At 41.0% G+C, this 25,583-nt stretch overlaps 1 protein-coding gene across 1 annotated transcript; it reads left to right on the plus strand.

The window, feature by feature from the left end:
* Window positions 1–1,020: 1,020 nt before the first annotated feature.
* LOC134577914 (myelin protein zero-like protein 2) lies at window positions 1,021–24,317 on the plus strand. The gene is made up of 6 exons (XM_063436848.1): window positions 1,021–1,157; window positions 5,740–5,894; window positions 16,567–16,777; window positions 16,965–17,106; window positions 17,669–17,749; window positions 23,827–24,317. The coding sequence occupies exons 1-5, from the start codon at window positions 1,103–1,105 to the stop codon at window positions 17,718–17,720; spliced, it is 615 nt and encodes a 204-aa protein (XP_063292918.1). The 5' UTR covers window positions 1,021–1,102; the 3' UTR covers window positions 17,721–17,749; window positions 23,827–24,317.
* The last annotated feature ends 1,266 nt before the right edge of the window (window positions 24,318–25,583 follow it).

Raw genomic sequence — 25,583 nt, forward strand, 5'->3', positions numbered from 1 at the left:
CCACCCGGATATCCTTTATTTCTTTAATTTCAGCATGGATAATACACCTCAGGCTGTAAGAGTGGCATTCGGGCGCACGGTTATTTTTAAATTTTGGATATGGCTTAATTAGCCCGACCCGGAGCAGTTTTCATCCCTCGATCACATTTCCCACTACAGGCTGAATGAGCGTAATAGGAATTGTAGTCCCCAAACATCTAGGAAGAGGTGCTCACAATGATATCATCAGCGTGTCCTGACAGGTACACTGCAAACAAGCAAAAGAGAAAGGCACAGAAGATCTTTAAATGTAAACAAGGTAATCGTTTTCATTGAAAAGCATTGGCTACATTAAGGAGTTATTTACTAAATAAAGAAATCTAGAGATACGATAAGAGAATTGCAAAGTTTACTCTAGAATAATAGTGGATCTGGAGAATTATTTCAAATTAATTTATTTTAGCCTTCAATTCGAAATTATAAATTTCTGAAGCCTTTGTATATCTATATCAGTGGTTCACAAACCGGTCCAGGATTTTGGGATTACCCAGTTGTGTCTAAGGTGTTTTTAGAAAAAAACGGAAAAAAACACTTTATACAGAATTGGGTAATCCCAAAATCCTGGACTGGTAAGGGAGCATGAGGACTGGTTTGGGAACCACTGATTCATATGATCCCAGGATGCTTTGAGTGACACAGTTGAGAGTAAACTGTATCCATTACTTGTAGTTTTATTCTGATGAATTCACTGTTTAGTGGATATACCCTACCGTACCAAGTAGATGAGGATTTATTAATTTAAATTAAAATTATTTTTATTTAACAAATTTTTAAAACTTATTACAAAACTTTTTTAAACACAAATATAAAAGAATAAAAAAAAAAGGGATAAAATAAGAGGAAGGGGGAAAAAAACTGTGTGAAAGGGGATTTAATCATATCTGGATGGTAATAGAAGGATTATTGTACATCTTGTGCAGTCACACCTGAGTTTGACTCAGTGGCATTTCGTGTAACAATGTAACTCCTCCTGTGTAACCAGAGCCAGCAGGTGAGGGTACGCCTCTATCTACTAGACTTGTTCAGACATTCTTGCACTCAGTGATTACAGGCTGAGGGAAACATGTCTGCTCCCTGTACCTTGCACCTGGCTGTTCTGGGACTCTTGTTTGTTTCAGGTTAGTAATTGTTTTTTTCCGAGTGGACAATGTGATCAGTACGGCGGGGTTAAACTTTGTACACATTGCACTATATGTATTAATATTGCACTTTGTGCTGGTGTCTGTTTTGGCACAAGGAGAGGGGGGAGTCAGTGTGGCTATCCTGTTACTAAATCCCGAGTTATCTCAACGAGTGTGTGACGTTCCCAGGCACTTGTTCCCACGGATTACTCAACCTCTAATGGTTCTGTGCATTTATTATTTATATAGCGCCAACATATTCTGCAGGGCCGTCTAACAGGAATATAAACGCGACAAATGGGTAAACAGGTTAAGGTGATCCCAAACAAGAGGTGGGAATCCCAAACAAGAGGTGGGAATCCCAAACAAGAGGTGGGAATCCCAAGCAAGAGGTGGGAATCCCAAACAGGTGGGAATGGATTTTAGTCGAATCATCTAACAAACTAAATTTCAAGGCAGGAAGTCGGCAAAAGAGTAACATCTGTTTTTCACTGAAAGTCTTTTGTGAGGCTGTTAATATGTACCAGCAGCAGCCGAACCAGAGCATTATTTGGGAGCTTATTTACTAAATGGTGTATTGAAAAGAAAAAAAAAACTTTACAAGCTAAACTAAAAAGTTTTTAGTGGGATTTGTGGAATTTGAATGATAACTTTCCAAAAATACACTGTTGGTAAATCGATACTTTTTTTTGGACAGCCCAGAAATACTATTTTTTTTTCTTTAGAAACACAACCTTTAGCCTTTGATATATTTCTCACCAGTGTTCTTACACCATATTTGCTCTTACTACAATGCCCTACCCCGCATGATAATCCCAATCTCATGACTCCGTACTGCATTTCTTTGCCTCCATGCAGATCTAATTCTACAACCTTTTCCATATTTATCCCCAAATATAGCACCCATAGTTTTAAAAAGGTTGAAGTATACAAGCATCTCAATTCCTGCAAATGAGTTAAAGATTAATCAATTGTCCAACTATTTTCATACTGGTATGCTAATGGTAGAGGTTTTAGGACCCTGTGATTCCTTGACTTGGAACTAGGATCGCTAGATCCGCCATCAAGGATATTCACCAAACTCTGCATTATTATACCAGATTAAAATCTGTTTTGTAAAATTTAGGAAAAACTGCGGATTTCAAAAAATTGTCTACAAGTGCTCTAGTCACAGCTTGAATATGTTAGCCTCCATTTTATAATTTTGGCTTTTAATTCTGAACAATTCAGTTTAGTGAATAACTCAATGTTTTTTCTGGACACTTATCATTCAATCATGCTGATGGGCAGGACATGAAAAATGCTGCCCTACGGAATGTAGAATTCCTAGGAAGTCAATTAATCAAAGCAATTTCTCTGGTATTCATTTGTAATTGATTATCCACCAGTTACATATGAATTGTGTATCTAGTTATAGTGCTGTAGCTGAAGTTAATTGTTTTCATTACTTGTCAAAGTAAATGAATCTAAACTGTTTGCTAGAGGTTCTATTAAATGCTAATAATTCAACATGTCTAACAAGATTATATAGTTTATTCCTTTTAATGTTTATAAATAATCCTACCCACCCTTTCAGGGCTTGAAATTGAGCCCCACATTACTAGCCAGGCCTTAAAAGATACTTGCCACTGCAAGCCTGGAGGGTCAATAAGACCGTTACCAGGAGTGAATTTCTCTTTGCCAGCTCAAAATATTCAGTCGCCAATGGCTTGTGGCAAGTTGACAATCATTAGCCCTGATATTGCACCAATAGATGTATGTTCATGTGCATATGAAAGAAATTTAGGCAATGTTTGGATGGAAGGATGTTAAGCGATCATAATCTAGGTTGGCTCTATCCTGCAGCATATGAATGCAACATACAGCAGGGTAGTTCTTTTCATGTGCTGCCCATCATGATGCGCTCCGTGATCACCTGGTGGATCTGGGAACCCACACTGTCTTCAAATCATATCTGTCCACTCACTCAAGCTTGTTTTATTACCCTTGTTCATCTGCCTCTCTCACTCTCTAAATACTCTTTGGTTATAACAGTACACACTGCACTCTATATTTTAATATTTTGTGTTTTTAATTTTTTTGTACGTGGATATTTGTCATTTACACTCTTTGCCACTTGGTGTATTTGTGAAAGGTTAATGCACAAGTGTTAGAAGAAGCTGTTGCATCACTTTTTAAGTGGGCTGTTCACTATTATACACTTTTTGTCACTTTTTCTTTGATATTATTTTCTCATTCTGTTTCCATTTTCTCTGTTTCCCTTTCCTTTTCCCTTCTGTCTACACTTTTCTTTCCTTTCATTTTTCACTTTCCCTTCATTTTTGCTTTAGAATAATTCTGCTTTCTTCTTTCTTTCTCTAGGTTGAGATAATGCATGCTATTATTAGTATTTCATCTGTTAATTATTGTAAACTGAATTTCAGACAAAATGAGCAACTATAAATCTGAGCGGTTTATATCTTTCACATGGATGTTGGGCAGAAAAGTTTGTTGGCTTTGGCATAAAAATCCCAGTATTAAATACTTTATTCATTCTTTCATTCACAAACACAAATTAAGCCACTCAGTGTAATGAAATGGTTTTTTTTTGGTTTTTATTTTATTATTATTATTATTATTATTATTATTATTATTATTATTATTATTATTGTATTTTGTATCCCATTATATACACACTTTAATCATATAATTCTGGAATACTGGCACCTGTTTTAATACTATTGTAGGCAAGACTGGCCCGAGACATGAGTTGAGCTCCCTCATTTATTTGCCCTGCTACATTATTATTATTATTACTGGAATTAACTGAGCTTACAATCTACACGTGCCTCCTGTGTTCTGTGACCCCTTGTAGGGCTTGTCCAAATAATAGGTGGTATAGGGTTATAGTTGCATAATTAATAGCATTTCACACATGCCCGGTAGGCTCATTGGTGTGCCTTGTATACACATATGTTTTAGAATGTCAACTGAGTGACAGGCAACAGAGGGTTGTAGTCAATGGAGTATATTCAAAGCTTGGGCTTGTCACCAGTGGGGTACCTCAGGGATCTGTACTTGGACCCATTCTCTTTAATATTTTTATTAGTGATATTGCAGAAGGTCTTGATGGTAAGGTATGTCTTTTTGCTGATGATACTAGGATATGTAACAGGGTTGATGTTCCAGGAGGGATAAGCCAAATGGCTAATGATTTAGGTAAACTAGAAAAATAGTCAGAGTTGTGGCAACTGACATTTAATGTGGATAAGTGCAAGATAATGCATCTTGGACGTAAAAACCAAAGGGCAGAGTACAGAATATTTGATAGAGTCCTAACCTCAACATCTGAGGAAAGGGATTTAGGGGTGATTATTTCTGATGACTTAAAGGTAGGCAGACAATGTAATAGAGCAGCAGGAAATGCTAGCAGAATGCTTGGTTGTATAGGGAGAGGTATTAGCAGTAGACAGAGGGAAGTGCTCATGCCATTGTACAGAACACTGGTGAGACTTCACTTGGAATATTGTACGCAGTACTGGAGACCGTATCTTCAGAAGAATATTGATACCTTAGAGAGAGTTCAGAGAAGGGCTTCTAAACTGGTTCATGGATTGCAGGATAAAACTCAGCAGGAAAGGTTAAAGGATCTTAACATGTATAGCTTGGAAGAAAGACGAGACAGGGGGATATGATAGAAACATTTAAATACATAAAGGGAATCAACACCGTAAAGGAGGAGACTATATTTAAAAGAAGAAAAACTACCACAACAAGAGGACGTAGTCTTAAATTAGAGGGACAAAGGTTTAAAAATAATATCAGGAATTATTACTTTACTGAGAGGGTAGTGAATGCATGGAATAGCCTTCCAGCTGAAGTGGTAGAGGTTAACACAGTAAAGGAGTTTAAGCATGCGTGGGATAGGCATAAGGCTGCCCTAACTATAAGATAAGGCCAGAGACTAATGAAAGTATTTAGAAAATTGGGCAGACTAGATGGGCCGACTGGTTCTTATCTGCCGTCACATTCTATGTTTCTATGTTATCCTGTCCTATTGTATTTTATACCCCACCTCCTCTAGACTGTAAGCTTGTTTGAGCAGGGTACTTTTCGACATGTTGTCCCTGTAAGTTTTTGTAATTGTTTTGTTTATTGTTACATCTTGCCCTCCTATAATATTGTAAAGCACTACGGATTTTTTTTGGCCGCTATAGAAATGCTAATAATAATAATAATAATAATAATAACAACAACGTAGTCACAATCTCACTGACAAGGTCGGAAAAAGGTTCTCCAAAATGTCCCCTAATATATAATATAATACAGCGTAGGCAACCTTCAACACTCCAGATGTTGTGGACTACATCTCCCATAATGCTCTTACAGGCCTAATGCTGGCAAAAAATCAGGGGAGATATAGTCCACATCTGGAGTGTTGAAGGTTACCAACCCCCGATATAATAGTATATATAATAAGCTGTAGTGTTTGCTTAGTGTCCGGTTTTAGTTTTCTGAATATGAAAGATTGATAAATATGCCATACACTCTTTATTTATTACCACCTAAACACCTCTCGCCTCCTCCATTTTCCCTGCAGCGCACCCCATGAAAGTCTACACGTCCAAAGAATTAGAAGCTTTGAATGGCACAGACGTCCGTCTGAAGTGCACGTTCAGCTCGGAGTCACCACTTGGGGAAGGTATCACGGTGTCCTGGCAATATCGACACCTCCAAGAAGAGAAAACTGAGAATGTAAGTACTGAATTATAACAAAGCTTTAATCACTCTGCTTGTTGTGCTCTGTCAGCAGCTAGGACGGGCTGTTGTAGCAATGCAGGAACAGGTAATTTCCATACCAACATTGCTTAATCAAGCCACAGACATGTTGGGGCCTAGACTTAACTCCACGAAAATGCAAATCTCAAAACAAGCTATGCCAAAGTGATCAGTACACCCGTAAACCTTCTCGTGTACCGGCTGTTTGTATGCATTCAAGTGCGTGTATTATTAAAGGGACACTATAGTCACCCAGACCACTTCAGCTCAATGAAGTGGTCTGGGTGCCAGGTCCCTCGGGTTTTAAACTTTCAGATGTAAACATAGCAGTTTCAGAGAAACTGCTATGTTTACATTGCAGGGTTAATCCAACCTCTAGTGGCTGTCTTCCTGACAGCCGCTAGAGGCGCTTCCCCGACGGTGGATGCGAAATTTGCATCCAGAGTGCAGAACGTCCATAGGAAAGCATTGAGAAATGCTTTGCTATGGACTGTTTGCGCATGCAGCTCTTGCCGCGCATGCGCACTCCACTCGGGAGCTGACGGCAGGGGGAGCCCGGCGCTGGATTAACGTTAGTAGCTGAAGGGGTTTTAACCCCTTCAGCGCCAATGGAGGGGGACCCTGAGGGTGGGGGGGGGGACCCTAAGGATTATATAGTGTCAGGAAAACGGGTTTGTTTTCCTGACACTATAGTGATCCTTTAAAGTAAATCAATAATATTTAGCTTTGAAATAGGAAGCTGGCATTCACAGTGTGAAACTCAATAGGCTTGTTTTTCTTTCTTTTAACTCACTGCACACTTTATGTTTGGCACTTTGAGTTACGGTGTGAGGACTTTGTTAGCAATCCTAGGAGGGGAAACCGTCATGAATGGGGGCTATTTCGGACTTTTCCAGCAGGCAGAATGAATGAGATCTATTAATTTATTAGTTTCTCTACAGCCTCAGCTTTTATCTAGTTACTCTCGCCAGGCAGCAACCTTTCAAGTCGGTGTATCTCCACCTGCAGAATACTTTGTTAATCTAGTTATTTGGGGGTGAATTCACAGCAAGAGCTTTGGAAGTGTGACTAGGGCGAATCATCCTGATATCCCAATCCTTCATTTACTTTATTTAGTTTGTTTTTTCTAGACATCGGCCTTCAAGTCAGTTTACTTATCTCTAGCAAGCTTAGGAAACGCTTGTTATGAAGTGTTATTTTCTCTGGGACAGTTTTCCTAGCACTCTGCACAACATAACAAACACAACCAGTGGCAACTTTGTTTCTACATACCTTACTATAGTACTTTGTGAGTTTATTTCTGCTCCGGCGTAATAGGTGGCCATATATGTACCAGGGATCATCACTCTGGCCCGTAAAACTGAAGGAGAGAGGCTTGTGTATTCTTTGTTTTTTGCTGCTTATTATTACCCTCTATTTTTGATTAATTCTAGCAGCCTCCTGCATCCTACGTACCCATTCAGGATTGCAGAGCTTAATAGTGCGCGTGTGTGTGTGTGTGTGTGCGACTTATGGTTGTTTCTTTGAATATACTTTAATAAATTGTATTTTTTTTATTTTGTCATACAAACCTATAGGGCCTTTATTGTGTCCTCTGGACTTTAGGTCCACAGGCCACTCCAGTCTACGTGTGTGAGAGTGTGTGTATGTGTGTATATATACACATTTTATAGATTGTATAACCACGCAAGAGCTCAACACTCAGCATCTCCACAGTGTAATGTGCCCAGATACATTGTAGCAAGAAGTACAGGCAGTTGATGTATCAGTCCCGCCTCGGATGATTGTCAAGATTTTCATTTTGGGAAAAAAACCTAGGCAGGACAGAAATGTCAACTGACTGTATTTTCTAATTTGTTGTAATGCAGAATTAAATAACATTAAAAGCTGATAAGATTGAGCTATTGTGAAATTCTTCATAAAATAAACATTTACGTATACAGCATGTTATGTAATTGTATGTTTGTTTGCTTTTTTTGTAGGTTTGTTTTTTATTTTTTAACACGGTTTCCCATATAATTTGGTTGTTTCTTGTTTTTCTCTCCTTGTTATTGCATTTTTTATATTATGTCCTTGAACATTATTTTCAATGCTACTTATTAGTTATTGCATCTCGTACTATTCTACACAATTACTACGTATCACATGCGGGCTTAGCTTTTATAGTTTCTTTATTTTCTGTTAAAGTCCAACCTGTCCCAGCTACTTAAATTTTATATGTGTCAGGTTTTTGTACGAGTTTTTGTACAGGCTCTCAATGACCTGCTAAGAAAACATGAGTAATGTTAATTAACAGTTAATGGTAAACAATATATTTTTCTTAACTACGGCTTTTATTTAATATTTTTGGATACACCTTAAATTTGTTTATTAACTGTTTTTTGTTTTTTAAATATTAAAGTATCAATAAATATTTAAATATAGCAAAACACGACAATTTTTTTTTCATAACATTCAATCATTAGAGATATTTATCCAAAAATATGAAATCATTCGAAAAGCTTACCCAACATTATTAAATCGAGTCCTATGTTAACTATGTTATGCTGTTTTAGCTATTACCCATTTATGTTATAACCTTGTAGTACAATATACAAAAGAAAAGTTACATTGGAGTCTAATGTGACTGTAGGTGATGTCACATGATAGTCATACATAAAAGATAAATACATCAGATTAAATGTAGGTGTAAACTGGTTCTGTAACTGTGTACAATGCTTTTTGGAATGTGAACTATGGGGTGGTTTGTTTAAGTATCCTACTCCCAGCTAGACAATAAAACTTTATGTATGGAGAAAGGGCTTATGCACATAGGATAGGGGATAATCTGCTAAATACAGATACAATAAAGAAACATAGCGTTTAACTGTGTGGGGACTGGTACTGGTATGTAATCACAATTGGTCACTCACAAATTTGTGGAGTTAAAACAGCCTTGAATGGTATCTTTTCTTTCAGTGTCCAGTATGTTGTCCCTCCTCACATGTTCATCATATACTGGATGTATGTATCTCAAAAGAGAAAGATATATACAAAAATGTAGTGCACTTCCAGAGTTAGATAAAAAAAATATTTAATGACTTACATTTAGTAATATATTTTTTATCTAACTCTGGAAGTGCACTACATTTTTGTATATATATATATATTATTTATTTATACCTTCCCAATGGACCAGTTCTTTGGGTTTAAGATGGTCAATAAGCAAGCATATAGGATGGAGGGATATCCACTGCTAACACCTTTGGTCTCACGTTATGTTTGAAAGACAGAGGACAAAATACCTAATAATAATCATCTCATCTCTAGGTTAAGAGAAGAAGACATCAATCATTCTAAATTATTAATACTTTGTCCAGGAGAAATAAAACCAAAGTAGTTGTCCCAGAGAAATAAATACAATTAAGGCTTTGGTAGGTTTTGTGCAACAAGCCACATGCGTCCTTGCTTTGTTCACATGTTTAGAGAATGGTATGATTTCCTAAGTTAGAGTCTGTCATTCGCAAGATATTGTGCTTAATATAATGTGGATAAATATTTTAATCCTAGATAAGGCAATTCTTTCATCTGCCTGCCCAACAAATAGTAGTTGTACGATTTTCACACATGACCCCTTACAACTAGGAGTTGTACCATTCCCATACCTGGCTCTTCAGACCTTGAAGCCTTACCATTCCTACGCCTGGCCCTTCAGAGTTAGTAGTCGTACCATTCCCTCCCCCCCCAGCTGGTAGTCGCACCATTCTCACGCCTGGCCCCCAACAGCTTGGAGTCATACCATTCTTACACCTGGCCCCCCACAGCTTGGAGTCATACCATTCTCACGCCTGGCCCCACCACAGCTGGGAGTCGTACCATTCTCACGCCTGGCCCCACCACGGCTGGGAGTCGTACCATTCTCACGCCTGGCCCCACCACGGCTGGGAGTCGTACCATTCTCACGCCTGGCCCCACCACGGCTGGGAGTCGTACCATTCTCACGCCTGGCCCCACCACGGCTGGGAGTCGTACCATTCTCACGCCTGGCCCCACCACGGCTGGGAGTCGTACCATTCTCACGCCTGGCCCCACCACGGCTGGGAGTCGTACCATTCTCACGCCTGGCCCCACCACGGCTGGGAGTCGTACCATTCTCACGCCTGGCCCCACCACGGCTGGGAGTCGTACCATTCTCACGCCTGGCCCCACCACGGCTGGGAGTCGTACCATTCTCACGCCTGGCCCCACCACGGCTGGGAGTCGTACCATTCTCACGCCTGGCCCCACCACGGCTGGGAGTCGTACCATTCTCACGCCTGGCCCCACCACGGCTGGGAGTCGTACCATTCTCACGCCTGGCCCCACCACGGCTGGGAGTCGTACCATTCTCACGCCTGGCCCCACCACGGCTGGGAGTCGTACCATTCTCACGCCTGGCCCCACCACGGCTGGGAGTCGTACCATTCTCACGCCTGGCCCCACCACGGCTGGGAGTCGTACCATTCTCACGCCTGGCCCCACCACGGCTGGGAGTCGTACCATTCTCACGCCTGGCCCCACCACGGCTGGGAGTCGTACCATTCTCACGCCTGGCCCCACCACGGCTGGGAGTCGTACCATTCTCACGCCTGGCCCCACCACGGCTGGGAGTCGTACCATTCTCACGCCTGGCCCCACCACGGCTGGGAGTCGTACCATTCTCACGCCTGGCTCCCCACAGTTAGGAGCATTGGTGTAGGAGCCAATGTAAGACCGCAAAGGACAGAATTTCATAACAAATATGTGCCCCCTTAGGGAAGAATGCATTAAACTCATATTTCTCTCTTTTTTTTTTTTATTCTTTTTTTTGTTGTGCAGGTAGTTACATTACTTTGCCAAACGCCACAACGTACATAAAAAGACATACAGGCTTAACATTGGCAAGAGTGTGTGCACATTTTTAAATATAAACAATAATAATACCTTATGAGGTACTGCTATGAAGTTAATATATATATATATATATATATATATAGGTTGAAAGTTACGATGCTACAGGGTACTGCAGTCTAGTAAATGCTGAAACATTCATGTCTGCATGAGAGACAAGGCAGGAGCTTAGCAATGTACTTTGACACACAAGTGGTGATAGAGTGAAAACATGTTGCAGGCATAAGGTGACAAGAAGAGTGAGAACTAAAACCACTGAGTGCTAATTGCATAGAGAAAACTATCCCACATATCACATTTTTAAACTGTAAAAGTAATGCTGATTAAGTCAGGCGATTAGTAAGTATGAATAACCATATCAATAAGTTTACGTGACTGATGTAGTTTAGTAGTGTGCTGATTTACTAAACCAGGTGTTATATGTCTAGCCTTACAGGCATCGAACTGGTGGTGAGACGCTCCACCCTAATGTGCTAAGCATAAGGCTGGGATCGATATGTTATATCAGGCAAATAACTCATAGTAAATACAGAAATGTCCAGATACACCAGAGCGTGGATAAAAAAAGACACACACTTAGTGGGTAAATAGAACTCTAAAAACAATTACCCTTGTACTGAAGTATTGTAGATAAGGACTCCTCACAGTCCTCAGATTAACATGGAAATAACAAATAACTCATAGTGCAAACTGGTCAACAGAAAAATATTTATGCTGCAACAGCTTGACTCCATCTGCCGTCTCCCTGTACAGACCAATGTTCTGATTGTGTGCTCAAGTGGTAGATCAGCCAATCCCCGACGCCCCCAAGGGCAGATGGTGAGTGGGAGAGTGTAGGCTTGGTTCTGCCGTAGTGTAGCAGGATGAGGGATGCCATGCTTGTATGTTGGCGTGCAGCTTAGATAGCCGTCTCCCAAGTCTGTGGATCTCGTTTGGAACCACAAGATGGTGGTGTGCTTAAATGTTCCTCCGTAAGAGAGTGCCCTTTCGTAGTCATAGCCATTTGGGTATGTATCCTTGCTGTAAGGGTTGCTGTCAGCGGCGCCATCTTCTCATTCGCTTCCCTCCGTGAGATGTACCTCGTGGCCGGGAGCGTGCCTTCCGCAGGTGCTTTCCTGGAGCGTGTGCCCCTGCTTGCCGTTGTGCTAATTTCCTCCAGAAGGCTGCGAATATGGCATCCAGCCGTGTGAGGAAATCGGGCCTCTGTGCTGTGTCTCGTGGCCCAGCAGCGTCCGCCGCCATTGTGAGTACGATTAGTTCCACTTGGTGATGCTTCCCCCGAGGTCTGGCTGGGACCGGGATAACCCCCACCGATCCAGGGGGGGCGGGGGGAGGAGGGTCCAGTCGCCAGCCGTTTGCCCTTGGGTGCCACCGGGGAGCGGCCGTCTCCCCTGCGCCGACCAGGTTTGTAGGCCACAATCGCTGCACCTGTGATTTTTGCAGGGGTGGTAGCATGCTTGGTATCGGTGTGTGCCCTGCAAGTTCACCTCTCGATCAATGACCCTTTTGGGTCGTTTAGTAGCTGTTTGTGGCTGGTGTGTGGCGATTATTGCCTGGAGAAGCAGGAGCAGTGCTGTTCTGCATCCTCTCGGCTCAGCAGTCAGGCCCCGCCCCCTGTTTTTCTCATATTTCTTGAATGGTAAAAAACTTCCTACACCCAGAGCCCCGACATTTCCCTCCACAGCTAGAAGTCACAACATTTACAATGTAGAGCAATTGTCCAAATAGTTGCCCTGTTAGGAGCCATTTTAGAGCCCATTAACAAATGTTTTAGCAACAAAATTTGCCTAATTGATCTACTTTTCAACATTTGGAGGTTCTTATCTCTATGACACGAGGGCCATTCTGTGTGGTGCATGAAACCAACACCTAACATTTAGCTGTCAATGTGAGTACTTATTGCTTGCACATGGAATTGATCACCGCATGCCTGTGTGAACAGGTAAGTGCTGTAAGTGCTCTCACAGTACACTGTATAGCAGGGGCGCCCAAATCTAGATCCCCAGAAAGTCTAAAACTACATTTCCCATGATGCTTTGCCAGCCTTCAGAATGACAAATAATCAGGGATTCTAAAGTAGTTGTGGATATCTGGTGTGTAATGTGCATACAGTTTTCATGATTCAGACACTCTACTGCGGCACACCCTTTTCAATCGGCATATAAAGTACAGGGTGTGTTTTTCTCAAGTAAAAAAATAAATAAAAATTCCTCCAGTAGAATTATGTTCTTTTAGAACAAATTTTTTTTTTTTTTGAATTTTTTATTTTTGCAGTGCATATGAGGGTAACATACAAGCGAGCGGTACCCCAAAGGCAGTCCGCATGCATATTTCAGCACAATGTTAACAGAACAATATGAACAGTGGGGTATGTCATAACAGTGCACTAATTTTTTTTTTAAATGCAGGGTTTTCAAGTTTAAAGCATGCTAGTTAGATATACATATCATGAGTTTCTCAAGCTGAATTAAGCCACCAGGTGTGCGGCCCACGGGTTCACCTGCAAAGTTATCTGTCGCTGGCCTAAGCAGTAAGATAGCGCCTCACACCTTTAAACATACATTCTTGCCATTGCTGTCATATGTGACTATCTACGTGATAAACAGGTTGCCACCAACTAGGTTCCACTCTTATATGCAAATAGTTACTGATTACCCTGACTGTGCGTTTTAAGGGCAAGCCTAGTACAATAAACATGCTTGACAAGATGGAGAATGGGTGCAGGCTGTATTAGCATGTCCAACCTGGTGGGTCATGTCAGGGTCTATTAACTTACGACCGTGAATAACTGCTCTGGAGTGTGCACAGAGGCTTTAGTGCGGATGGCTAGGGTCACCACCAGCTCCAACCGGGCACAAAGTGAGAGGCAATGGGAATGCAGTCTGTGCTTAGTTGTGGGGAGAGTCCCTGCAGGTCCCCTGAGCTCTCTTCATAGCCTCCCGGTTGCTGTGTGCGTCGAGGAGTCTAGCTTCACAGACCCTCGTTTTCAGACAAGGGTTGTAGCCCTGCGTGGTCGGTGGATGAGGATGTTGTCCCTGTGTTTTCTTCCAGCCCCGATTGGTGGTAAGGCGTGCTCAGTCGGAGGTTATCGCTTTGGCATGGGCAGGTGGAGTAGGTGTGGGCTGTAGGGTTTTCTGCCTGTCTTCGTTCCAAGGCTTGTTCCAGCGCGGCCGTCGGCCATTTTGGTGCCACCGCGTGGGAGCTTTTCTTCTGCGGCTTCAGGCCGCCCAGGCAACACGTGCAAGGCGTTAGCCCACCTGATGGGGACCGGGATGACCCCCCCGGCCCACAGGGGGGGGAAACGGGACCGGGCAGGAGCCAGGCCGGCATTAATAGATCGGGACGGAGAGCAAGGCAGCGGCCGTCCGCCCCACTCCCCGCTCGGGTAGGCCTCCATCTCCGATCCCCAGAGTCTCTCACCAGGACCCAGAGCCACCCGTGGACGGGTGCTCCAGCTGCACCGGGACACTCCAGAGCTTCGTGCCATGGACCCCCGGGTTGGTACAAGTCGGGTAGGTTGGGTATATACCCCAGTGTTTAGGTTTTCCTCGGGAGCCCAAGGGATTTGCAGCCTGTCGGCATGGCCGCCCGGCCCCGCCCCCTTTTAGAACAAATTTAAAACAATAAAAAATGTTTTAAAAAGAGCTCACTTCTGTCTGCTTTAATATAAAACCTTAATGGGACACGCCTTGCACCAGTACAACTTTAATGCATTTGATGGGTTTTGGATTCATGAAATATTGTAATTTTTGCATGCTCAAATAAAAATAAATATTTTGCAGAATATGCACCTTAAATCTGTCTCTGTAGCCACGCCCCCCCTCACTCCAGACAGAGACAAAAATTAAGGACAATGTAGCTGACTTGTAAAAACTCTGTAATTTGGCAGTGCTACCCTGAATGTTCGAAATCTGTTTTCACTTCATCCCAACTCACAGTATAATATATAAATCCCATAATACTTGTTTCTGTACAATGAGTGGATGCAGACAGCTGGCAGTAAATATAACTGGGATTGTGTTGTTTTTTTTTAGCACCTCCCTGTATTATTATTATTATTATTATTATTATTACATGCATGTGATTCATGGTTTACACCAGGGGTAGGCAACCGTTCAGCAGCATTGTGCCGAAATAAGATTGTGATGTCCTGTAGCGTGCCTGTCCTTTGTTTGTTAAATTGAGGTGTGCATGTTGCTGTATTCTGCTTGTGTTATTATACTGCAGTTGCTTTGTATTGTAGTATTTGTGCGTATATGAGCTATTCTATTGCATGTGTTCATCAGTAGTTTATGGTATTTTGTATGATACCTATGAATGTGGGCTGTGTATGAGGGCTGCTTGTGGAATTGTGTGTAGATCACTTCCTCTATGTGCTGCATCTTACAATAAAAACCATACTAATAATTTTTTTTTTTTTAGATCAGCCCTTCATTTCTCGCCTGATTGTCAAGTTCTCGCACATACCTTTTTAAATATAAGGAAAAAATGCCTTTTCTTTTTAGGGGAATTCTAGATGTGAATGCATTCATGTTAGCAGAGCTATTCTCTAGTCACATACCTCTGCTGTTAAAAATACAAGTTGCCTGCTGTGGATTGTTGCAAGGTAGCCTTCGAAGGCTAGTTAGGTGGTCTTTGATGCTTCCTACTTGTTACTGCTGTAGGTGACTAGACCACAAGTGACCCACACGTGGTTGGCAGCTTCTAGTTGTCATTAAAGATCCAAAGTGATGGTCTAGGTCTGCTCTGCCGGAGCATTAACTTATCTCTGTTGCCCCCATGACGTGTGTGTGTGTGTGTGTGTGTGTGCCCAGGGTGGTAAAGCCATCACACACATTATGTTAGAATTGTGTGTTAAGGTATATTTAACATGTATCTGTAACCTTCACTGATCAGCCACATTTAAATCACTGACAGGTGAAGTGAATAACATTCATTATATCGTTACAATGACACCTGTCAAAGGTTGGGATATATTGGGCAACAAGTGAACAGTCAGTTCTTGAATTTCATATGTTGGAAAGAAGGAAAAAATGGGCAAGCAAAAAGATCTGAGTGACTTTGACATGGGCCAAATAGTGATGGCTAGTCAACTGGGTCAGAGCCTCTCCAAAGAGTCAAGACTTGTGGGGTGCAGTAGTTAGTACCTATCGAAAGGGCAGCATTGGTCATCTTTCAATAAAAACCATATGCTGTGTTAAATGTTTATTTTTATCTCAGCCCCTCATTTTTCACCTGATTTTCAAGTGTGCAAGGCTCATTGATGCACGAGGGGAGCAAAGGCTAACCTGTCTGATCTGATCATGTAGAAGAGCTACTGTAGTACAAATTGCTGAAAACTTAATGCTGGCCATGATGCAAAGGCCAGTCCACCCCAGTTTGCTGCCTATGGTGCTGTATAGTCGCAGACCAGTCAGACTGTGCCATGTGCATCACCTACTGTGGAAGAGATGGCTAAAGGAAACCATGAAGATGTGATATAGTATGAGGAAGCCGACCATTGCCTACGCCAAGACATTTATAAGTAGTTATGTTTGAATAAATTGTGGAGATGAAAGATTTGACAAAGTAGGGTATCTGAAAGTAAAATAAATATCCTCACAAAGTAGCCCAAAGTCTTTAGACTGATCATCTCAGATTCACAGTGAAATTTCACAGTTGTAATCTTGACCCAAGATCAACTGAATTCACTTTTATTTATTTATGATCCCAAGAAGTTACATTTTCTTCATCTCTCCAGGTGTTCTATTATCACAGGGAACCATATCCTCCACCTCCGGGTCGATTTAAGAGCCGTGCTTTCTGGGATGGGAACCTGAACCGTGGTGATGCCTCTATAATGCTAAGAAATGTTCAAGAAATGGACAATGGAACTTACCTATGTCAAGTCAAGAACCCACCAGATGTGCATGGACAGATGGGCGAGATCATGCTCAGAGTGGTCAACAAAGGTAGCTTGGAGTGCCAATAACAAAGGCTTCAATATACAGCAATCAACAATGTTTTCTCCTTAAATAAATGCATCAACGTTGTATCATTTATACCTCTGTTGTTACTCTTTAGTCTTGTTTCCGTGATTGTCGTCATCTCAGTAATTTTGTGACTTGGTTGAGTTACTCTGTTGCCGTTTTTTTACAGCAAAGTTCTCAGAAATTCATATTTTAATGCTGATAATTGGCGTTGGCAGTGCCTTTATAATCTTGTTGGTCTTGGCTATAGTTCTGTTCCGGTACTATAGGAATCGAAATGAAAGGAGCACTCCTGTCTCTAATCTGGAATGGTAAGAAGGAATAATTACTTCTAGCACTTGATTGTGGAAAGCTTTTAAATAGAAATGCAAATCTTCCCTGTCGCAGGATGTTAAACCACTTTAATTCAGAGAACACAAATCGAGGATAAAGCCTTGAAGCCTGGTTTGCTGTAAATTATGGTGTTCCTTTGTGAAGAATTAAAAATAAATATCCACTCTTTTGAGACTACTGTTATATTCTTAATGAGTGTAGGAAAATAATGGAAAGTACGCATAGTGCAACGGTAATAAGTAAAGTGATGCACTACATAATAGTACTGGAAGAGAGTAGATGAAAGACGGAGTATGGAAGAATACTGCAGGCTGAGGTTCCTAACCCAGGCCTCGATACACTCAAACAGTATAGCATTTAATTAAATCCTAATTCTGTTCCCATGTGAATACTGACAAAATGTAGACTGTCAGTTTGCCTTGAGGACTGGGCTGGGTGGCAGTTCTGTAAATTGAAAGATAGCGAACGTTGGTGAAACATATGAAGAAGAAAGAACATACTACTTGTTTTCTCTAATGCTGTTATCATTTTCATTATCAGTACGGAGAAGTTAACTGAGAAACCACAAGACCCAACTGAAGTCATCTCATAACAACCGGAGGAGACACTTCAGATGGTCAGGTAAGGTCCATTTCCATCCTAAAAGGGTAGATTAGGGTTACAAAGTAAATGATTAGTATCTGCATTGCTATGAGAAACTGGCAACATTATATTTCAGTAATAAAAAGCCACCTCCACATTCTGTCTGTTTCAGTCTGTTTTTCCAACTTTTCCTGATTCTGGGCTTCTTCTGCATAGAATTTTTTTTTTTTTTTAATTTTTTTTTCCATCTCATCTGTCTCTGACATTCTTTCAGTCCTTCTTTTCCCATATCTCGGTAAACTTTCATTTTTTTAACTTACCTCTCTCTGGGTCTTTCCTTCAGTATTTGAATTCTCGGGTTATTCCCCTAAAGACATATATATATATATATATATATATATATATATATATATATATATATATATATATATAAAATTCTTTTCTCACTGTACTCAAGCCTTCCATCATGTCTACCTGACATACGTAGACACCAACGCCATTTTTAATGCTCACATTTTCAACTTCCCTAAAATAGCAAACGGCTAAACACATTTTTGTGGACCTTCCTAGAAATTGCTAAAAAGAGACATGACTGTTATGGAGAATGTTATCACATTCTATCTATAATAATGGATCCAGATTGTTTCAATTATTGGGATTCCATGCCAGCCTTTCAGATTACAAGTAATCGAGTGGTGAGATGTGACCAACTCTCCACTACTCAGAGATGCAATAAGTGGCAGTGCATCTCTACTGGTTACTGCCAGCAGTTGTGAATTGCACCAGTACCCAGCTGTGTATTGAGGTGAAGTCCGACCTTCTGAAAAGATCAGGGGAACCTGTCTCCCAGCACTCCATGGGAAGAGTGGCAACTAAACACATTCTGGCCCAATGTCAATACTCCCTTGCACTGCCCATTGCCCTACAGTGCAGCATGCTGTCAAAAAAGCTAAGATAGCTGAGATCATTCATCAACCCGACTATTTATATAAAGATTTTGCACATAGACCACTAATACTCACTGCGTATATATATATATATATATATATATATATATATATATATATATATATATATATACCTCCTTAAGTGGTGAATCTTTAACAATGTGCATTTAGGTAATTTTATGTGAAATATTAATTATGAGCTGTCAGTTAAGTCCCAGGAATATGATGAGCAATACATTAAAAATGAATCTATGACACATCTTAAAAGATACAGCTGTTTGTAAATCCAGGAATTCCTTTTACATCTGAGCTATTTTTATCAACATTATTAGTGCTTAAAGGACCATTAAGTAACACAGGCTGGCCTGGGTAGGCAGGTCCTGTCATTTTAACCCTGCAAGTTAAAATGTTTTGGTTTTTGCAGTAAGAGCAATGTTTAACTTGAAGGGTTAAGGAACAGTGCACGATCACCTATCTTGGCACAGAAATATGGGGATTCAGCTACACCATATGGTCATATTGCGTTAAGCTCACCACTCAGGCCGGTGCGTCCTATTGGCTGATTAGGCGCCCCCCTAGGGCGCAACTTAAGGGGGGGGGGTGCCAGCAGCCGCTTTACTGCTGGTTTTGGCAGCCCCACGGGTGATGGCGTGCCACGGGTGATGGCTCCAGAATAGCGCCCAGTGCCATCATCCTCAATCAGCCAGAAACACAGAGCCGCCCGCCCCTACACACCTCCAATGTCGCAGCGAACGGGTGCATCGTATGATTGCTCAGCCCCTCCCCTTGCACTCGGGGTCAAGTGGGCAGGAGTACAGAGGGGGCGGAGCTTAAAGAGAATGAAGGCAGCCAGGCCTGAACTGGGACCTACAGAGAGACCATATTAAATAAAGACCAGTTGGGGACTTCATGGTGTGTGTCTCAGTCTGTTTCAGTCAGTGTGTGTGTGTGTGTGTTTGTATGATTGGATCAGTGTGTATGTCTGTGTGTAAGCCAGTTTCAGTCCGTATGTGTGTGCGCGCGCGCTTGGGTCAGTGTGTGTGTGTGTGTGTGTGTGTACTTGGGTCAGTGTGAATGTGTTTGGGTCAGTATGTGTTTGTGTGTGTCTAGATCACAGTCCGTGTGTGTATCTGCTTGAGTTAGTGTGTGTGTGTGTGAGCGTGCTTGGGTCTGTGTTGTCTGCTTAGGTCAGTTTGTGTATCAGTCTGCAACAGTCAGTGTGTGTGTCTATGCATGGATCAGTGTGGTAGTCTAGATCAGAGTGTGTGTGTGTGTTTGCCTGCCTGCCTGCCTGCTTGGGTCAGTATGTACGTGTCACTCTGGGTGAGTCGTGATTTTGTGTGTGCATTGGTCACTGATTGTAATTGTGTGGACCATTTGTCTGTGAATATGTGTGTGTTTTTTGTGTGTGTGTGTGTGTGTGTATGTATATGTATAAAAGTCAATACATTTAAAGGAACACTATAGTGTTAGGAATCTAAACCTGTATTCCGAATACTATAGTTTCCTTGTCCCTACGTCTACATAGATTCAAGTTCTCCCCACCTGCCCCGCCCCGCCATAAAAATTACTCTCTCTGCACTGCTTGGCTCCTTAATCGATCAATGTCACTGATGGGGCAACGCTGATCCAGTCCAATGTTCCTCATACAGGAGTATTGGGGACCTGAAGCGCATAAGTGGCAAGCACTATGCACTTCCAATACTTCTCATAGTTACATGGCATTGTAGAGGAGCTGTTTCTAGTGGCTGTCAGTGTGATCGCTACTAGAGTCTTGTAAGGCAATGTTTTATCTTGTGGGATTAAACCTACAGGACCACTGTGGAGCGAATGGGGCGGCAAAAATCCTTGCACCGGCCCGGTCACCATATGTCACAGTACCCCAATATCAGTGAGTCCTACACTAATTTTAACATGAGATTAACATGCTAACTGCAGTACTCACTGCATAAACTGCTGACAAAACTTCCCATGTATTGCTATAATGTTCCTTTTAACCCCGTATGGATCAGTAAAATTCCTTGGGGTTCTGACAATCTAGTCTATGTAAATCATAGCTCACCATCGGCTAAATAGCCAGTTATATTTTATAAGACAAAATCAGACACACAGGCTATTGACATCACTAAATGGGTAGGATGTTCTCTCACTGCATAGGGTCCTTAACCCTGCCATGCCCTGCCTGGACTGTCCTCTATCATAGGACTACCTAGTACCTAACCTATATTGTCCTAATGGGATTAAAGAATATAGATTGTTATAACTACATAAAACATCATCAAAAAGTACAGGCATAGTTACAACTTGATTATTTTAGTAAATAAAAACCAATAGTGAAATGGAGTGTGTTTCGTTTCAAGCTGCTGGCTATCGAAAAATTCTTAAAGGAACACTATAGTTCCCTAGTTTTCAAGCCCCCCCCTTTTTTAGCTTGCCTCTCTACAGCACCGATGCTCCTCACTGCTGGCTAGCTCTCGTCCTCTATCAACATCACGAAGATGGTGGGACCTAAAGTGTAGCGAGCACCATGTATGCCTTCAATTTTCTCTATAGGAATCAATGCTTTCCTATGTGTAACATAGATGTTATTAGTTCTCATATAATAGTGTCCCTTTAACTGAACCATTTAACTTACTATAAAGGTTGACAGTGGGTGAGGGTGTATTACCAATGGCCAGCAGGTGGCAGGCTTGTACCAAAGGCTGATGCATCACTCAAGGTGTAAGCTGTGACTGCATTTAGACAGGGAGTGGTAGTGGCATTAACCTGTTCAGCTTCCGGAAACCACAGCCTAATTAAGAGACTCCTGCTAAAGGTATTTTAATTTTAATTGCTCTGTGTAAGTCCAGTTATTAAAGGGACACTGTAGGCACCCAGACCACTTCAGCTCACTGAAGTCATCTGGGTGCAGTGTCCCATCACACTGAACATGTAATTATTGCAGTTTATAATACAACTGTTAACTCCTCCCCTAGTGGCTGTCTACAAGACAGCCACTAGGGGGACTTTGTAAATGATGCTGGACATCTTCACGCTATGCATGAGGACTTCCAGCGTCACCGGAATACCCATAGGAAAGCACTGAATAATGATTTTCCATGGGGAAATCCTAATGTGAGAGCAGCCATTGCCGCGCATGCGCATGAGGTCTCCCCCACCGGCGCCAGGAGTGAATGCGGACCCGAATCAGTGCCGAGGGACATCGGAGCTGGACCTAGGGAAGTGACAGACTTGGGGATTTTTTCCAGTATAGCTACATTGGCCATAAATGTGAAATTCCCGTTGAATTCCTAATAATGTTCCCTTTAGTGAAAACTCCTGACCACACCTGGAAGATAAATTAACTGGGGGAAAAAAGCTGATCTTTCGGAATTCCCATAGTAACATCAAAAATCCTTATTAAAACTAAAAATTTTGAATTTTATGTGACTTCTAATTTGTCATGTAAGCCATTTATCTTCTAGAAATCAAAAAGTGGCTTCAGTGTTCCAATAGGCAATAGTGTGGTCAATCATTGGGTTAGGCGTCCAAAGAAGATGCAAAATATCCTGCACTTGGGAACGGAATGATATATGAAGTATTAATGTTTGGATATGATGATTGTGTCTATCTTTAGCCAAACTACTATAAAGACTGTAAGTGGTATAGATCATCATCATGTCTCCAGTGATGGATTATATTAACTCCTGAAAGAAATTATAACATCCATCACGGCACACGAGAATGATGTATTTGCGGCTGATTGAACAGAGTGACTTTTCCTCTTCCCGAGCTTTGTAGACTTAAGGTACTCGTGAACATCGATTTTATGAGGTTAAAGTATATGTCGAGTAAATTCCAACATTCAAGTTGGCCAAAGTGAAAACTGTAGACATGGATGTTTCCAGTTTGACTGTGGAATAAATACATTGAAAATCACTTTAAATTTCTGGCACTTATAGTTGAAAACTCTGAGGGTGTCAAAAAATCTTAAGAACAGTGATTAGATTTTGTTTTACCCTTTAAATATGCATATTTTGTTAATCATCATTCAATAGCCTTTAGTTCCCCTCTAACTCGCCTTATCTTTACCCAGAGTGTGTTGTTGACTTTCCTAATCCTCCATAATAAAAAAACAAAACAAATGCCTAAGTGATAATCTACCCAGATTAAGCAAGGAGCCAGATTTGGTTAATCCTGCTTTAGACAACAGAAACTACAATTGCAGTAGATAGTGCAAAGGTCAAAAGTGATGGGGCATTGGGTTTAATTACAGCCTCTTAATAGCTACCATTTCCTCGGATTGTTTTCAAATGTTATAACCATTTTGATTGTTCCCTTATTATAACAAGGGTTTGTTTGAACTGGCCATTGTTAAAGGAAACCTGCTCTGTTCGCATTACAGAGGCGGTTGTTACATTTCTGTAACCCCCACCTCCAGTCTGTCTGCCTGCACACCACCTGGTCTCGTCACTTATTTCCCCAAGCAGAGCAAACTTCCTCATTGCCATATGCCAGCATCTGGACGTAGTGATGTTGTGATACTCTCTACCCACCGTTGGCAGCACCAACTAAGGCATTGCCATAGCAACCACCGTTCACGTGCTGTGGTTGCTATGGGTGGAGAGCAGAAGGCCTGTCTGTGGGTGGTCTCCTTTATCAATCAATTTCTCGGCATTGAGTCTGTGCTGAAGAATTGATTAACAAGTGGGAAGATAACCTATTTTTAAATATTTTTTTTTCTCTCAATCTACGCATTTGCTAGTTAACGCACAATGTATAGATGAAATGTATGGTCTTAAAAGAGCGTAGGTAGAGGTTGGCGCATTACAGGTTCTCTTTGATGGGATCATATTTTGATCACGAGTAAGTAACATCACCTAAACACTTAAGTAATTGGTTTTTATATATAATTCTTGTGTGATCAATTTCAGTTGTTTTTACAAAAGAAAAAGCCCCCACTTTATTCACACAAACTGTTTTTGTTTTTCTCTTTTAGTAAATATATTGTTTCATTTACCGTAATTGTATTTTTCTGATCAATTAACATGTCAGCATTACATCCCCACACCATGAGAGTTGTGAAGCTGCTTACAGAAGGGGTTTTATTTTCTATACAGTTTATCCGGGAGAGGGTTGGATCATGACTGAGATCTTTAACGTTTCCATTTCTGTGTTCATTCTCTTTAGGACTCCTCAGTCTTTTCAGAGGCCGTGGATCTTTCCTTCAGCCTGCCTTACATTGTGATGTCCAGAGAAAGGACCTATTAGATGGATTGGAGAACATGGTCTAAAGATATGTGTTTTGTATGTGTTTTATTTGTTTTATTCAGTATAACAAACCAGTAGCACTGCCAGATACTTTATGAACCCTTATCTAGAGGTTCCATACTCCATTAGTGTTATTTTAAGATACTGAATCGATTCTACTTCCTATTTGTAGTTATTTCAGGAGTAATGCTGTTACTGTACTGCCTGCTCCATAGCAAAGACAAGAGACCTGCAGTTTTTCTGGTGCAAACGTTATTTGTAAATATGTATTTGGATCCAATCTTGAAGACTGAAAGTGTGTGTGTGTGTTTTTTGTTTTTTTTTAATGTCTTTCCATTTTGTATTAAAAATTGTGTTGTAGAAACTGTAAAATGATTTTTATTGTAAATAAAAGATTTATTCTACTTTTATTTCAATTTTACATAAATAGCTGTTGTGGTTGGATTGGAATAACAGCATGTTATCCTGCTTAGGGAAAACTTTAAATATTTTTACATGCAGTACTATACATCTTGCCAATAGGAGGATGGACAATACTGTATACATTTCAATGACAAGACTGGCTTGGGGCTTTCTCCACAATTCTTTTATCCTCACAAATGGTTCATGTTTAAAGCTTATAAATAATATCTATGTCACGACTTCTTACTACAAAACACTGTTGAAGACTCAAAGCTTGAAAAAAATGGGAGACTAGTCCAGATGGAAATATAACATAATAATTTTAAGTATTGCTTATAAAGAAGCATATGATCTCATCTGATAGCTACTTGAGAAAGTTACCTAAGAATACTCTAATATTTCACACTGCTAAGGTTACGTGAGGACCATTCTCCATGCCTTCTGCAGAAGTTGAAAAAAATTACAAAACAAAAAGCTTGCGTGCTACAAGTGAATTGCTCACAAGGATTGAGTGCTGATTGGGCCAGTTATACGTGCATGAGGACACTCTGCTGTAAATGACCCTGAGTGGTTATACAGTATGGGGATAGACCGGTAGAACATCTGGGCACATGTCAATGTTTCGGGGTGTCTTGAAATTTCTTAAACAACCAGTGTCTCCTCACAGACTGAACAGTCCTTCTTGAGCATTGACAGTCTACTTGGGTGTTAAATGTGCAACAGAATGTTAATGAACTGCATGTATTCAGATGCTGATGCAAGTAGAACAACGTTCTTCTACTATGGACAATAAGCCTCTCTGACCTGAGCAATTCCCTACAATTGTATTCCTGAATGTATGTCAAGCATCTTGGGGGCTCACAAGAGACACACCAAGCACAAGCTCCATAAGCACGAGAATATGCTTTATTGGTTATGGTGCCAGGATTACCATTGTACAGCTGTTACCAATCTGAGCCATAGTCTGCATGCATTTGGAGCTACTCAGAGTAATTCACTCCGTTCCAGATTTTCATGAATTAAAACCAATTGAAAGAAATTACGCAAAACAACTGATCTCATTGTATTATAAATTCTCTGAGCAAACAACTTTCACTATATATGAAATGCATTACACCTTTTATCTTTTTGTCATTATACTGCACTTCTTAGATTTTAAGCTGTGCATCCAAATTGTCTTGATGTAACTACTTGTTTTATAGTCCAATTATTTTGCAGAGCTCCAGAATACGTTGGCTCTTTATATAATAATAAACTACTTGTATGCCATTTCT

The sequence above is a fragment of the Pelobates fuscus genome, chromosome 11 (genome assembly GCF_036172605.1).
Source record: "Pelobates fuscus isolate aPelFus1 chromosome 11, aPelFus1.pri, whole genome shotgun sequence".
In the NCBI taxonomy this organism is placed as follows: Eukaryota; Metazoa; Chordata; class Amphibia; order Anura; family Pelobatidae; genus Pelobates; species Pelobates fuscus.

What these genes read in the sequence shown, in the direction of transcription:
- LOC134577914 (XM_063436848.1), top strand. Translation starts at nt 1,103, where the DNA reads ATGTCTGCTCCCTGTACCTTGCACCTGGCTGTTCTGGGACTCTTGTTT. An exon ending in GGGACTCTTGTTTGTTTCAG is followed by an intron (nt 1,158 to 5,739) that starts GTTAGTAATTGT and finishes TTTTCCCTGCAG; the next exon opens with CGCACCCCATGAAAGTCTAC. An exon ending in CCTGTCTCTAATCTGGAATG is followed by an intron (nt 17,107 to 17,668) that starts GTAAGAAGGAAT and finishes TTTCATTATCAG; the next exon opens with TACGGAGAAGTTAACTGAGA.